This window comes from Syzygium oleosum, unplaced genomic scaffold (assembly GCF_021117445.2).
Source record: "Syzygium oleosum isolate NSW1041296 unplaced genomic scaffold, Sole_v2.1 Sole_v2.22, whole genome shotgun sequence".
Lineage (NCBI taxonomy): Eukaryota > Viridiplantae > Streptophyta > Magnoliopsida > Myrtales > Myrtaceae > Syzygium > Syzygium oleosum.
In genome coordinates this window covers 6,647,573-6,662,574 of record NW_026607506.1, presented here as the reverse complement: position 1 = coordinate 6,662,574, position 15,002 = coordinate 6,647,573, and the positions used below count along the sequence as shown (strand labels likewise).

Below are 15,002 nucleotides of genomic sequence, written 5' to 3'. Positions count from 1 at the left end.
CCAACGCAATAGTCTATAGTGTAATATTTTGTCAAGAATTCGAAATTCGTTGGAAATTACCCACGAATTTTAATTTCGTGGGAAATTTCCAACGAATTTTAAATTCGTTGGAAAGTTCCCACAAATTTTCCAACGTGATAGTCTATAGTGTAATATTTTGTCAAGAATTTGAAATTCGTTGGAAAATTTGTGGGAAATTTCCAACGAATTTTAAGTTCGTTGGAAATTTTCCACGAATTTTCCAACGAATTTCTAATTCGTGGGTAATAAATTTCCCACGAATTTTCCAACGCAATAGTCTATAGTGTAATATTTTGTCACGAATTAGAAATTCGTTGGAAAATTCGTGGGAAATTTCCAACAAATTTTCCAACGAATTTTAAATTCGTGGGAAATTTCCCAGGAATTTTCCCACGAATTTGAAAATTCTAATATTTTTCCCGACTATTTCAATTCCGTCGTTAAATCTGAAGCTAATTAGCCACGAATTCTAATTATAACAACAACGACGACAACAACAATAATAATTACGACAACAACAATAAAAAAAATTTATGAGAAAAAAAAACACATGTCGCAATAATAATAATAATTGCACATAAATAGTAAAAAGTCTCAAAAATCATATTCTTCATCTTCATCTTCATCTTCGTCTTCAGCTTCGTCTTCGTCTTCATCTTCGTCTTCGTCTTCGTCTTCGTCTTCTTCATACGCATCATCTTCATCCTCTGTCTCATAATCAAGTTCTGTACCAACTTCAAAATTTGATTCGCGAATTTCAGTTGGATTCACATCGATCATCACTTCACATGGATCTCGTAAAGTTGGAATGGTATATTCATGAGTTTCAATCGTGTGATGAACTTTCTCTTGTTGAAATTTCCAACGAATTTCGAGCACTTGAATATACTCTTCTTTGGTAATTTTTAGATTTTCCCTACCAAATGGTGGAAAAAAAATTTATTTCATTTGCAAGCTTCAACCAAATACCAAAAAATATTATCATTTTCATGAAAAATGACTTCTCATAAACATTTTCAAGAAAATATTATATTTTCCACGAAATAAACATAATCTAAAATCATGATCGAACGTGTTGGGGTTTGTTGAGGCGATTGTCGTGGCTAATTTGCAATGAAATTAGCGACCAGATCTGGGCATAGTCGACGGCGAGGAGGAAGGCGAGGAGGAGATTTGGTGCGGGCTTCTTCTTTGGCGAGGAGGATAGCGAAGAGGATGACTTTGCATTTGTTTGCCGGCATTTTTTTGAAATTCGTGGCAAATTTTTCATGAATTTTGCAACGAATTTTTTTAAAAAAGCATTTATTCTACTATGTTCTGTTTTCGTGGCAAGTGGCAAATTTGCCATGAATTTTGCCACGAAAATCAAAAAAACGCATTTATTCTATTATGCACTATTTTCGTGGCAAAATTCGTGGCAAATTTGCCAAGAATTTTTAAAAAAAGGCATTTATTCTACTATGTTCTATTTTCGTGGCATTTATTCTAATATGTTCAATTTTCTTGGCAAAATTCATGGCAAATTTACCACGAATTTTTAAAAAAGGCATTTATTCTACTATGTTCAATTTTCGTGGCAAAATTTGCCACGAATTTTAAAAAAGGCATTTATTCTAATATGTTCTATTTTTGTGGCAAAATTCGTGGCAAATTTGCCACGAATTTCCAAAAAAGGCATTTATTCTAATATGTTCAATTTTCATGGCAAAATTCGTGGCAAATTTGTCACGAATTTCAAAAAAAGGCATTTATTCTAATATGTTCAATTTTCGTGGGAAAATTCGTGGCAAATTTGCCACGAATTTTAACAGAAGGCATTTATTCTAATATGTTCTATTTTCGTTGGAAAATTCGTGGCAAATTTGCCACGAATTTTCCAATGAATTTTAAAAAAAACGCATTTATTCTAATATGTTCTATTTTCGTTGGAAAATTCGTGACAAACTTATCACGAATTTTAACTAAAGGCATTTATTGCAATATGTTCTATTTTCATTGGAAAATTCGTGGCAAATTTGCCACAAATTTTCCAACGAATTTCAAAAAAACTCATTTATTCCAATATGTTCTATTTTCGTTGGAAAATTTGTGGCAAATTTGCCACGAATTTTCCAACGAATTTCAAAAAATCGCATTTATTCCAATATGTTCTATTTTCGTTGGAAAATTAGTGGCAAATTTGCGACGAAAAATTTTTCGTCACAAACTTTGTCGGAATTTAGCGACGAAAAATTTTTCGTCGCAAATTTCCAACAAATTTAGTTTTCGTCACAAAAGTCGTTGCTAATTTCCGACGAAAAATTTTTCGTCGCAAAATCCTAGTTTTTTTGTAATGAGAGAGAAATTGGGCGTGGAGACGGATATCAAAAAAATCATTTTTCGTGTCGGAAATTTGCAACGAAAAATTTTTCGTCGGAAAAATCGTTAGAAATTTGCGACGAAAAATTTTTCGTCGCAAAATTCGTCGGAAATTATCGACGAAAAATCTTTTGTCGGAAATTAGCGACGAAAATTCGTCGGAAATTTGCGACGAATAAATTTCGGTCGTAAAATTCGTCGGAAATTTCCGACGAAAAATTTTTCGTCGCCAAAATTCGTCGGAAATTTGCGACGGAAAATTTTTCGTCGGAAATTTGCGACGAAAAGTTTTTCGTCGGAAATTTGCGACGAAAAGTTTTTCGTCGGAAATTTGCGACGAAAAGTGTTTCGTCGCAAAATTCGTCGGAAATGTGCGACGAAAAATTTTTCTTCAGAAATTTTGTCGGTAATTTGCGACGAAAACTATTTCGTCGCAAAATTCGTCGGAAATATGCGACGAAAAATTTTTCGTCGCAAATTTCCGACGATTTTATTTTTCGTTGGAAAAGTTGTCGCAAATTTCCAACGAAAATTTTTTCGTCGCAAATTTTCGTTGGAAAATCCCAGTTTTTTTGTAGTGTTTCTCAACACAAACAATGCACTTGAACTTTCCACGTCAAAACCCTTTCTAGCTATCTCAGATCCAACTAATCGAATTTGAAGCTAAAGAGACTCGATTAGAAAAATATGCAAGTACAAGGATTTTATTGTAAAAAACGCTCAAGTAAAGAGATCAAAAGTAAAACTTTGTCTAAAATTTACATTGTTGGAGGCGGTTTTCGTACAAGATACTTTTATTCGGCGCCGAAGATAATCTTGATTTGAATCTAGGGGGCAAAAGATAATATCATAATCTCGTAAGCAAATGCGACGAAGCAAGCTCTCATTCTGGCATGGACAACTTCCTTTGCTTATTTTCACCCTTGAATGGGTTCGCAGCCCGTAGGGAAGGTGTCTCTTTATTGTATAGGATTTTTCCTAGAAGTATATCCTAGACGATCAATGTACTATGAGTTCGATAAAGCATGTGCATCAATAATGTTGCGCTGCACAATAGAAGTCCAATAGCCTCAGTCGAAGAGATCTCCAAGAGAGAGTCTAAATTCTAGCTTATCAACATATCCAGTCGGACTCACCTTCACTCTAGCACTTAAGCAAATAAATTATGAGTCAATTAGAATACGTCAGCTGGTTCAAACCACACAAACACAACTTATAAGTAACGAAAGCGCAATTGAGTCATTAAATTTTGAAAAAATGCAATCGAGTTCCTCTTTTAACTCTGTCAAAGTTGATGGACAGAAAAGGATAAGCCATTAATTATTATTATAATTCAGAGCCATATGGTGCCCATTAGGCACCACATTAGAAAATGGGTCAAAAATAAATAAAAAAACAAAAAAATAGCTGGAAACTAGAAACACAAAAATAAATAAGAAGAAAAAAGAAGAAGAAAAAGGAGCATGAAGAACAGGGGGAACAAATCTTTCTCGATCCATCTCCAGTAACTTTTTCTCTCTAACATGATCATTTGTTGATTCTTCGTTAAAACTTTCCACGGTCTCTCTCATTGAGTTCGTGAGATGGAAGTTTCGAAATACTAGTTAGTAGCTCTACTGGCCATTACCGAATAGACAGGTAATATTTGTAGGAGAAGATGCGCTCAATTGTCTGATACTGCAGGAAAGAGATTGCAAGAATTGATGAGTCTGAGTCGAGATTTGTCGAACTCGATGAAGCTTGAGCGACTCAGGCCCCGAGCTGATGAAGCTCCAGTTGGACCCACTTTTACTCTGAAACTAAAGCAAATGACTAATAGGCTGTTTAGGATATATTAACTACTTCAAACCACACAAAGTTTTCGGTATGGGATTTTTCAAACACAACTCATACGTATACCTCAGTAAATGATACTTTCGGTTATTAACAACTGTTAGTAAATTCGGTTTGCTCAGTCGAAGTGGCTGATAAAGAAACAAAACTATGGGTGATCATCGAAGGGTTATTAGTCATGTGGAGTTTGGGAACGTAATGGACATGTGTTTTGCAGAATTTAACCACATGAATCTGGATAAAGGCCTATTGAAGGGAATTTGGGTGGAATAGAGGGATGATTACGTTATGCGCAGCACATTCATTATTAGGTATATAAGTATAATGACATCCACCATGTGGATGATAAGTACTGCAACAATATGTTTTGCTTTCTGAGGAAAGAACTATCAACCTTGTGGCCCATGTTTAGCTGCATCAGATTTAGTTTTGATTGATATGGAGCTATTGGCAATGACAGTCGCCGGACGAATTACTCCGACACCTCCTCCTCTCTATCTTTAGAAGCAGTAGTTCTTGATCAACTTGAAGTAGATGGTTCTTCAATTGCCGAACCCAGAATTAGACCTCATTGTGTACTCCGCTACAAGCTGCGAGAACGAGGAGGATTTGTTGTCCAGCAATCTTTTCGGAGAATCATATTCCGCAACAAGGCCTGGACACGATCAGAGAGAAAGAGGGGAGAAAAAACTGATGAAGCATAAGCTGAATATGAAAGGCTGAGATGAGATCGTGGCAAAAACTACTGACCGTCATCTAGAAGAAGAACCATGTCGCTATCAACAACTGAGGTGATCCGATGTGCAATGGTCATAACCGTACAGTCCGAGAAGTGATGCCTCAGCGTTTGCTGAATCAGATTATCAGTGGCTGTGTCGACGGATGCAGTAGCTTCATCAAGTACCAGGATCTTGCTTTTCTTGAGCAGCACGCGACCTAGACACACGAGCTGCCTCTGTCCCATGCTCCAGTTCTCACCATTCTCAGTAACTGCAGCCAAGATAATAGACCAAGGGATGAGACAAATTCGATTCTAGAATGTGTTTACACTTCTTGGATGGTCAAAAAAGGGTCCGAAAGATAACCTGCTGCATCCAGTTTCCCTTCTTTCTTCCTGACTTCATCCCCGAGTTGGCACTTATCCAATGCCTACAATTGCAGGATAGATTAGCTGACTATAGTTCCATATTGTATAAGCTAGAAAAGAAACTCTAATCATGAAAAATCGGCAATTGTTGAGAAAAGAAATTAATGCACCTCCCAAATCTGCTCATCAGAGTAGTCCTCAAGAGGGTCTAGATTGCTTCGCACGGTACCCTCAAACATGGTTGGATCTTGAGGGATAATACTTAATCTAGACCTCAGATCATGCAGCCCAATTGAGGAGATATTAATGCCATCTATTAGGATTTGACCTGCACAAGGTTCTACTACACGGAAAAGTGTTTGTATGAGAGTCGATTTGCCACTGCCTGTTCTCCCCACGATGCCCGTTTTCATCCCTCCAGGAAAAGTGCATGTGATGCCTCGCAGAACAAGCGGCAAGTGTGGAGCATATTGGACCTGGCATTCAGCCCAAATTGTCAGAAAGGTGAATTACGTCCTAATGACTGGACAAAACATGCTGACAAATTGTTTGGGTATAACAGAAAATAAATTTCCGTAGCACCTGCAGATCGGAAATGCAGATCTCTCCAAATATTGGCCATGTAGGACGGGGGCAATTATCCTCTATTGTAAGAGGGGGCTCGCTTGAGATGCCAATGTATTGAAGTATCCTTTCAACCGATATAATTTTGTTCTCCATGTTACACAAATTCCAAATAACTATTGCTTGTATCATGTTCAAATTAAGTGCGTACGTCACAGCTAAGCCCGCAATTGCTTCAGAGAGAAGAACAGAAGCAGGTTAGGATCACTAATACATTCATCGGTACAGATGGGGCACCATTTAGAAGATCTCAGGCAAGGAAATTGTTACCTGGGTCAATGAATCCCTCAGGAATAGAGATCAAGAAAATCAAAGACATTCCAAATGTGAACGTGGATAGCATATCCAAGCGAAAACAAAGCCATTCCATTGCCCCAGCAACGTGGAACTTGGGCCGAGAATATGCATCGGAAAGCTCCATATTTGTGTCCCGGAATCTTGATTCTTGATCAAAGCCATGAATAGTGGTTAATCCTGAAATTGTTTCAGCAAAGTGCTGGATCATTGGAGCTTTGCTCACACCAACCAACCGTGCCAGTTCTCGAGCAGATGGGATGTAATATCGCTGATACCAGACACAGGTTGCGATCACAGGGATAAAAATTATAAGAACTTGCCATGCAACTTGAGACATCAAAATGATAACTCCCAGGAGCCGGATCATTGAGAAGGCAAATCCTGAAACTGTGAATTGAATGCTCAAATCCAGAGCACTCTGGTCCGTTGAGACCTGAAAAGAAACATTGCATCACAACGCAATCCATCACTCATCCAAGAAAAAGAAATTGAAATAAACAAGAGATGAATCAACAAAAGCATAATCTGTCTTCCCTATGTATTCAGAGATAAATCTCCTTGAACTATTCAAGTGATGTTCCACATTAGGACTCACCCTACTGAGAATTCGTCCGCTAGGAGTAGCATCAAAGAATGACATGGGAGCTCGAAATATTGCAAGATGCAACTTATTAAAGAGTATTGTAGCTGTCTTGTAGCCAGCAGCTGCCAAAAGTGAAGACCTCAAAAGAATACAAAAGGAGCTCCCAACGGCCAAAGCTACATAAACAAGTATCAGTGTCGATCCCGAAACAGCAGGTTCCATGTCCTCCGACACTGGGGTCGCCCATGCCATCCAATAATTGCTTCCTATCTGAAGGAGCATGAATAGAAACTGGCCCAGTAATATGAAAGGCACAAGAGCTCCTCCATATGCTGTCGTAATATATTTCCAGTACACCAGAAAACTGACTCTACCTTTCTCTCTCTCTTCTTCTTGAACAAGCTGCCCTTTTGCCCTTACTTCACCATCTTGAACATTTCTTTTTTCTTCCTTCTCCACAGTATTTTCAGTTTGACTGTTTTCATTGTTGACACCAGATGCTTCAGAATCTGGCCCAGCTTGGCGGGAACAAAGCCCGGCTAAAGCTTTCTCATGTGCACCTACTAGTTCCATGAAATCTGCTCCGCAGTGAAGAATCTCGCTGTAATTTCCAGCTTCTGTAATCTTTCCATCTCTCATGACCTAGCAAATATACATACTACCATTTAACAAGTGACTCTAAGCAAAACCAATTCATAAGTCAATAATCACTCACCAGGATTAGATCAGCTGTCTGTAGAAACTCTACTTGATGAGTAACATAGATCACTGTTTTCGAATTTAAAAGTCCTAGCAAACATTCCTATCACATAAAAGACTCTATTAGTAACCTTCATGAGAGGTAGCAGAAAATTGAGAAAATTGCTCAAATCCAATGCAAAGAGCAGAAAATTTTAGCGTCTAGGATTTTTTATTTCGAACTTGTTTTTCCATAAAAAAAAAGCTACACTTCATAATGGGTATGTAAAGCAAATGATGGGTGGTGTGTGCATAATCAGAAAAGCAGGAAAAAGCAATTAACCTTAAACAGATGAGATCCAGTATGCGCATCAACGGCACTAAAAGGGTCATCGAGTAGATAAATGTCTGCATCTTGATAAATTGCTCGGGCAATCTGTACTCTTTGCTTCTGTCCGCCACTCAGATTTATCCCTCTCTCGCCTATAATTGTTTGATCGCCAAACGGGAGAATTTCCAAATCCTTCTTCAGACAGCAGGCTTCGAGGGTACTTTCATATCTCTCATGGTTCATCTCCTTGCCGAATAAAATGTTGTCCACAATCTTGCCACTCTGTATCCATGGAGACTGAGCAACATAAGCCTTACTGCCACATAACTTGAGGGCTCCAGATATCTTCGGCAATTCTCCCAGGAGGCAAGAAAGTAAGCTCGATTTTCCTGAACCCACAGTACCGCAGACTGCAACTTTCATGCCATTGAATACCTTCAAGTTTATGTCCTTTAATGTGGATTCAGAGGAAGACAAGTCCCATGTAAAGTTACCCTCAATAATCTCGACTGCCATATCAGTTGTGCCCTGAGGAAGCTTTTCAACAACGTCGTTCTGGAGATCCTCAAGGCACAGGAATGATGATATTCTGTCAAGTGAGACCTTGGTCTGAGCTATCATGGATAATACAACTGGTAATGCATAGATGGGATCTTGGAGGACCCTGAACGTTGCGATCGCAGATAAGATCTTCCCTGACGATAGTGGGATCCCCAATAACATGCATGTACCAAATGTAGTGACGGAAACAAATGTTGGGGCACCCCAGAAGACAAAAGAGGCCATTGCTTGAGTGTAAACAACTTTTTTCAACCAACCTGTCTCGATATTCCTCAGTTCAGTAATCTTGGACAAAAACTTCATCTCCCATGCCTGAAGCTTCAAAATCTTCATGTTTCGCAAGATCTCGGAAGTTGCCTTCATCCTTTTGTCTTTTGATTCCATAAACTTTTCCTGAAATTTCTCCTGGAACTTGCCCATAGGAATATTAGCTAACATAACAAGCATGGAGGCTGCAAAAGCAGCAATAGATGCAAGCCCAAGATTTTTATACAGAATCGCTAAGGCCAACCCAACTTGTACAAATACTAGCCAAGGTTCGTGCATGCACCAGCAAGAATCACCAATTCTCTCTGCATCTACAGACATGAAATTAATGATTTCCCCACTAGTATGCCCCCGTTTAGACTGGCTTGAAAGGTTTAATCCCTTGTCATATATAAGTGCAACCAGCAATGAGCGAGTCCTGATCCCAACAAGATTTAGCCTAAACATCGTCTGCCTAAAGGAAAGGCACTCGACAAGCTTTGCAACAAGAAACGCCGAAACAAGAAGGTAGCCTTCACTTTCAAATTCGCGTTGCCCGTTAAGGAATTGAACAAAAGTATCAATAAGGTATGGACCAACGTAAGAAGCTAGGCTTAAAAGGAGCTCAAATACCCCAGTGAAAATTACTTCTTTCCATTCGGACATGATCAAAGCCTTCACCAGCCTAAATGTAGTCACTCCATTACTTGAACCAGCATCTCTCTCGAGCTTTCTCTTGAAACCCGGTAATGCCCCCACTATACTATCCCGAGGAGCAAGTTGAGGAACATCCTCTAGGTCCAGTGTTTTCTTATTCCCGACAGCAATTAAAGGACTCAGCCACGAGAAACTAATTATACTCAATAAACCCGCTTTTGAGTACGGGGTCACAGTTTCACTTCCTGTGCGCTTACTGAATCCAGCGTTGCTCGCAACCAAGTCACCATTTAAAAGGGGTTCTTCAAGCAGATCACCATCGATCTCAATCTTACCAAAGAAACCCACATAACAGCAGAATAAACCGGTGACCACAGAGACAATATCAGAAATAGAATACCGTGTTCGCACCGGGACACGCTTTCCATACAGAACAATGTCTATGACGAGGCAATAACATGAAATGGACAAGTAGAAACCCCACCAGACTCTCAATAAAAGAGGGAACCTTGATACTCCAAAATCGGAGCTTTGGCCGTACAAACAAACGCCTAGAGCTCCCCAAGCGAGAGACTTGAGTGCTAAATCCAAAAGAGAAACCAGTTTCTCTTCTGACCAATCATTTGCATACCAATAAAAGTAGTTCGCCACACACAACACCAGATTAAACACAGATAAGCCTAAACAGCAAATCAAAGTTGGCTTAAAGTACCAAATCCTGCCTCTTCCGCGGCATTCTTTGGAGTCCACACCATGTCGTCGTGCCCGTATTTTCTTGCACGCCCATGAAACCAAGAGTCCAAGTAACAAGATCAAGTGCACAGAACCAGAGAAACCACGTAAAAACGTGCTGTTGAGCAGAATTTCGCCACCTGAGTCCATCAGAGTGGAGCAGTGTCAGAGGAAGTTCTGAAGCACCGGCTTTGATGAATGGAAAAGCTCCATCTTTATACGGGTGAGTCACTGGGTGTGTCTCTGTGTGCTCCCTATGCGCCTTCCATGGAGGGGAGAAGGAAGACTTTCTCGGGTTTGACTATAGACCAGACCGCATCCTACGCGAGTACGAGAGTGGCGAAGACGGCACATGGTGGGAGAAGTCCGCTAATGATGCCCATGAACGGTTTAAACGGTCCACAGCGTTTGTCGTGAAGAGGGGGTGGACTTGGATAATAGAAAAATTAAGCATGATTAACAATACAAGAAAATACTTAAAAGATCACTAATTAGGCTCGTCACATGTATATCAGAAATTAGTTACGTGGTATAAATTCTTTCACAAATCATCTATCCAATGGTATTTGTGTAATTATATACCGACAATGGATTTAATATCCATTATATCGAGGGTCGCTCGTCTGAGTAATCTTGACCCGAGATTCATCTTTCCCGTTCACCTAAGATCTTCGTACCTTTCCTTCGCTCTCGCATTTGAAGGGCCGGTTTAACATACATTGGCCAGCACTTGTTAAACTCGTTGTACATCTAAAATAATTCGTTTTTATTAAAAATAGAAAAGCACTTGTTTCTTACATTTTCGTAAAAAAATTAAAACTATTATTTAAGTTTTAAAGCATTAAAGAGAAATTGTATGTAAATCGATAAGTCAATATATATGTGCTTCATCATCAAGCCACTCTACTTAATTGAGAACCAGACATCTCTTTTATACTCACTTTTCTAATCTTCAAGTAAACCATTTATTATAGTATATTTAACATGGAAAGGCGGGCAATCATTTAGCATTGGAAACTACGAGCACACCAGATAGCGTAAAACGTGGACTATCTATCTCCTTTTTGCCATGTTTTGAAGAGACACGATGGTTCCTTGGACTTTCTTCCAAAAATTAAAATAATATTAGAAAGAGCCGTGCTACCCATATCATCGCATGTCCAGGTGCATATACATGACGGGCTGATAGGCTGCGTTTCTTAGAAATATGCTAGTACCCGCACACCCAGTCTTCATAATTGATGAGATATATTTTTTCTTTCCTCTCACTAGGGAAATAACCCCAAAATTTAACGTCCCAAAGTTCAAACGAAACAGTTTAAGAACATGCTCAAGTCCAATCCATTTACCAGGTTTTGAAGAGAAACGATGGTTCCTTGGACTTTCTTCCCAAAATTAAAATAATATTAGAAAAAGTAGTGCTACCCATATTAAGAATTAATATTAAGCGTTCATCATCACTCGCTTGGGTAGCGCTGCTGGAGCGCGCACTCTTCCTCTCGCAAAAAGTTGAGTGTTCGAATCCCGGGTGCCGCAGGGGCACTTAACCGGTGCACGTGTGTGGTGGCTAGCACGTGTCGCCCCCAGGGTTTACCTCCCGGCTGTCGGCCGTGCGGGGGTTCCCTGGGTCACCAAAAAAATAAAAAATAAAAAATAAAAAATAAATCATATTTAACACCGGATAGCGGTTTATCAAATTATTATATATATTAATTTTGTAAGCCACAATAAGAATACTTAGCATTTTGCTTGGTTTACTTGATCTCGATCAAATTTTGCCAGAGCAACCACGTAAGTATAATAGTTTTGTCTGGATTGGTTTTAAAATAAAGTATATTAACTCGGAACTCCTAAAGCAAATTGTTGTCCAGTCAAATCAATCATATAACAACGAATAATTTGAATTTTGTTTTTTTTGGTCAAAAGAGAAAAAAAACAATCGATGTCTCGTAATTTCCGGCTAGAATTGGTGAAATGATACATTAAAGGTCGACGACTTTGGTAATTTCGAAATCCGGTTTTCAACTAAATCTTTGAGAAACTCGCCTCTTCCTTGACATTCTTGTGGTGGGTGCACTCGTTTTCCACAAGAGATGGTGGTGACCTTTTTTTTTTTTTTTTTGAACTTTCATAATTGTCTAGCCAATCAATTATAAAAGCAAAGAGATGGTGACTCTTTTTATAAAGGAAAATGAAAGGAGGCCAACTTCGAAAGCCAAAATGAAAGTCCCACGGCGAGAAATTACAAATGAACTGTTTTTTTAAGTACCATTGATTTATACCTTAAGATTCTCAAATCTTAGAAATTTTGTGATCCACAAAGTAAGTGAAAAGCATACTTTTGGATTTAACGGCTTAATTGTCCAAAAAAACCTAAATCTATTGTATAGGAATCAATTCAGTTCTAAAATTTTCAATTATGCCAATTTAGTTTTAAACATTTCTTTATGTCAATTTAGTTTTAAACATTTTAAAGATTTGTCAATTTAGTCATAAATCTATTATTTGGATACTTAATCTGAAGGACTAAATTGGCAAATTATCAAAAAGTATAAGACTAAATTGACAAATCGTCGAAAGGTTTAGCATGAAATTAGCACAATTAAAATGTTTAAAATTGAATTGACTTTCATACAATAGGCTTATGACTTTTATGAAATGTCATCAAGCCTTGAGGAAAGAAGGAAAGTGTCTAGAAGAGTGTTGGGGATTGTATATGAAAACTCAACTCTTAGCCAACTCTTACTCAACTTGTGACGGAAGTTAGCCTTGTATAGTAAGGCTGGGAGCATTACACACTTTTACATAACTTAGTAATACAAGTGCAATAATGGAAGCCATCGAAAGATGCTTCTAATTCATCTGGCCAAAAGCAATAGCGGACACAAGTAAAACACACGATACAATAACACAAGCATGTAAACAAACTGCATTTTTAAAAAGGTGGATTCTCCTAATTTGGTCATCTCCATAGTCATCACTTGCTTCTATGTAAGGACCTGGTCTTTGGATTAAGGTTAGATTGCCATGTGTCCCATTGATTTTTGTGCTAGCTATTATAGGGATTGAGACTTGGCTGTGGCCAATTGTCTAAATTCATGAGATCAGTGCCTCTATAGTCCCAAAGGTCTTGAGGTAATTTCATACGATCTGGAATGCTTTATTTGTACTCCCCTGAAACTTACTGGATGGCATCTCTAGTAGATTCATGTGCTGGGAAGTAATCCCAAGGTATTTCTTTCCTAGTTTGCATCGGGCCATATGGACCTTGGTATAATGTGATTCCTTTCGTATAGGACTCTGAGTTTCATTTATTCACCATCAATTTCCGCAAGACTACAACATTAGGATTTTTACTCCATAGCAATGGTATACATAACATTACATAGCTGGGCTGGTCCAGACGTGTAAAATTTCCCTAGTCTATAAAAAAGGATGGTGGTATGGACTTTTGGATTCGGGAATTCAAGCATTAGCTTGGTGGTGAATAAACCCATCAAACAGATGAGTTGGGTTGAAAATTGTCCGATCTACATAGATCCATTTCCATACAATGCAAACCTAATAACCCATACCTAACCCAACCCATATTCAATCATACCCGACTTGACCCATATTGCTAAAACACTTCTATATTTAACCGAATATAGGTAAACTCATACTCAAATTGAGGTGAGAGTGCGGAACGAGAGAGCACGAGATCAACCGAGGGTGAGAAAGAATAAAGAGAAAGTCATAGAGGTGGGTTGGGTCTAAGTAAGTTGTAAACTCATTTATGACCCATTTAACACTAATATTATGTTTAAACCCATTTATGACCCATTTACTGAATATAACTAACCTATATAATAACTCAGCTCATCATATATGAGTTAATAAATTGGTCTATGATTCATTTTGATAGGTCTAGTAGTGAATAAATTCTTTAATAAGCTAATAGATGAAACAACTTTGAGGTAGTGTTTTTGGGATCCTTGATAGATGAATGCACCGATGATCCTATTGACTCTAGCAATAGGGATTTCAATGGCTATGGTATCACAATGAAATATATACTAGTAGAACCATTATGAGATAATGACACAAATGATCATTGAACTTTGATTCAATATGCAATGTAGTTCTTGAACTTTTAATTTGTTCATTGTGATCCCTGAACTTTATCCCAATGTGCAATGTGGTCTCTCGACTTTTGGTACATGTTCAATTTAGTCCCTGAACTATATGAAAATGTTTAATATTATCCTTCTATTAATTCAAGTTCAGAGACAACGTCAAATATTTTCATAAAGTGCAAGGACTAAATTGAACATATACCAAAAGTTCAGGGACCACATTGAACAAATTAAAAGTTTATGGACTACATTGAACATTAGGATGAAGTTCATAGATCATATCGAACAAATTGAAAGTTCAGGGACCACGTTGCCCATCAGGCTAAAGCTTATAGACCATTTGTATCATTTTCCCAATCATTTTCATTCCTCTGGGAAGTTGGCTGGATCGAATGAGATAAGATGAACAAATGGGTAATCGGGATGTACGCGAAATGGTCTTAAACTCAAGCCTCTATATTTTCTAAAAATCTTGAGCTGATATTCCCTTAGGAGAGGTCTGGCTTGCCTAAAGAATTGTCCTGTGAAAATCAATTGATCAAATATGGTGGCAACTCTCAGGTTGAGAAAATACGAGGATAACCCACTCTGTGGTGTGCAGCAGTTGATGTGCACCTGAACAACGGAGGTTCATTTTTTGGCCTTGAAAGTAGATCTGCGAGAATATTTTTGTTCTTTATATGTGCTTGGTTTCGAAGTAATTATTTTCACAAGAAAGTGATAGCCCATAAGATGGAATTCTAATTTTTAATTCCAGACTCAACTGCTAATATTTCCTTGAACGTAGAGTGTAATGGATTTCTGCCCAGGAGAGTCACCATTGACTTCTTCAAAGTGAACAGCTGCTCATATTTGTCACTAGCATCTGTTTGTAAGAGT

General features: G+C 38.2%; 1 protein-coding gene across 1 annotated transcript; it reads right to left on the bottom strand.

The window, feature by feature from the left end:
• Positions 1 to 4,512: 4,512 nt before the first annotated feature.
• LOC115665112 (ABC transporter C family member 3-like) lies at positions 4,513 to 10,347 on the bottom strand. Its single transcript, XM_030587001.2, has 9 exons — positions 7,825 to 10,347; positions 7,519 to 7,605; positions 6,816 to 7,445; positions 6,194 to 6,653; positions 5,882 to 6,096; positions 5,470 to 5,775; positions 5,298 to 5,361; positions 4,963 to 5,202; positions 4,513 to 4,867 (listed from the first exon to the last, which is right to left on the bottom strand). The coding sequence occupies exons 1-9, from the start codon at positions 10,156 to 10,158 to the stop codon at positions 4,755 to 4,757; spliced, it is 4,449 nt and encodes a 1,482-aa protein (XP_030442861.1). The 5' UTR covers positions 10,159 to 10,347; the 3' UTR covers positions 4,513 to 4,754.
• Positions 10,348 to 15,002: the final 4,655 nt, after the last annotated feature.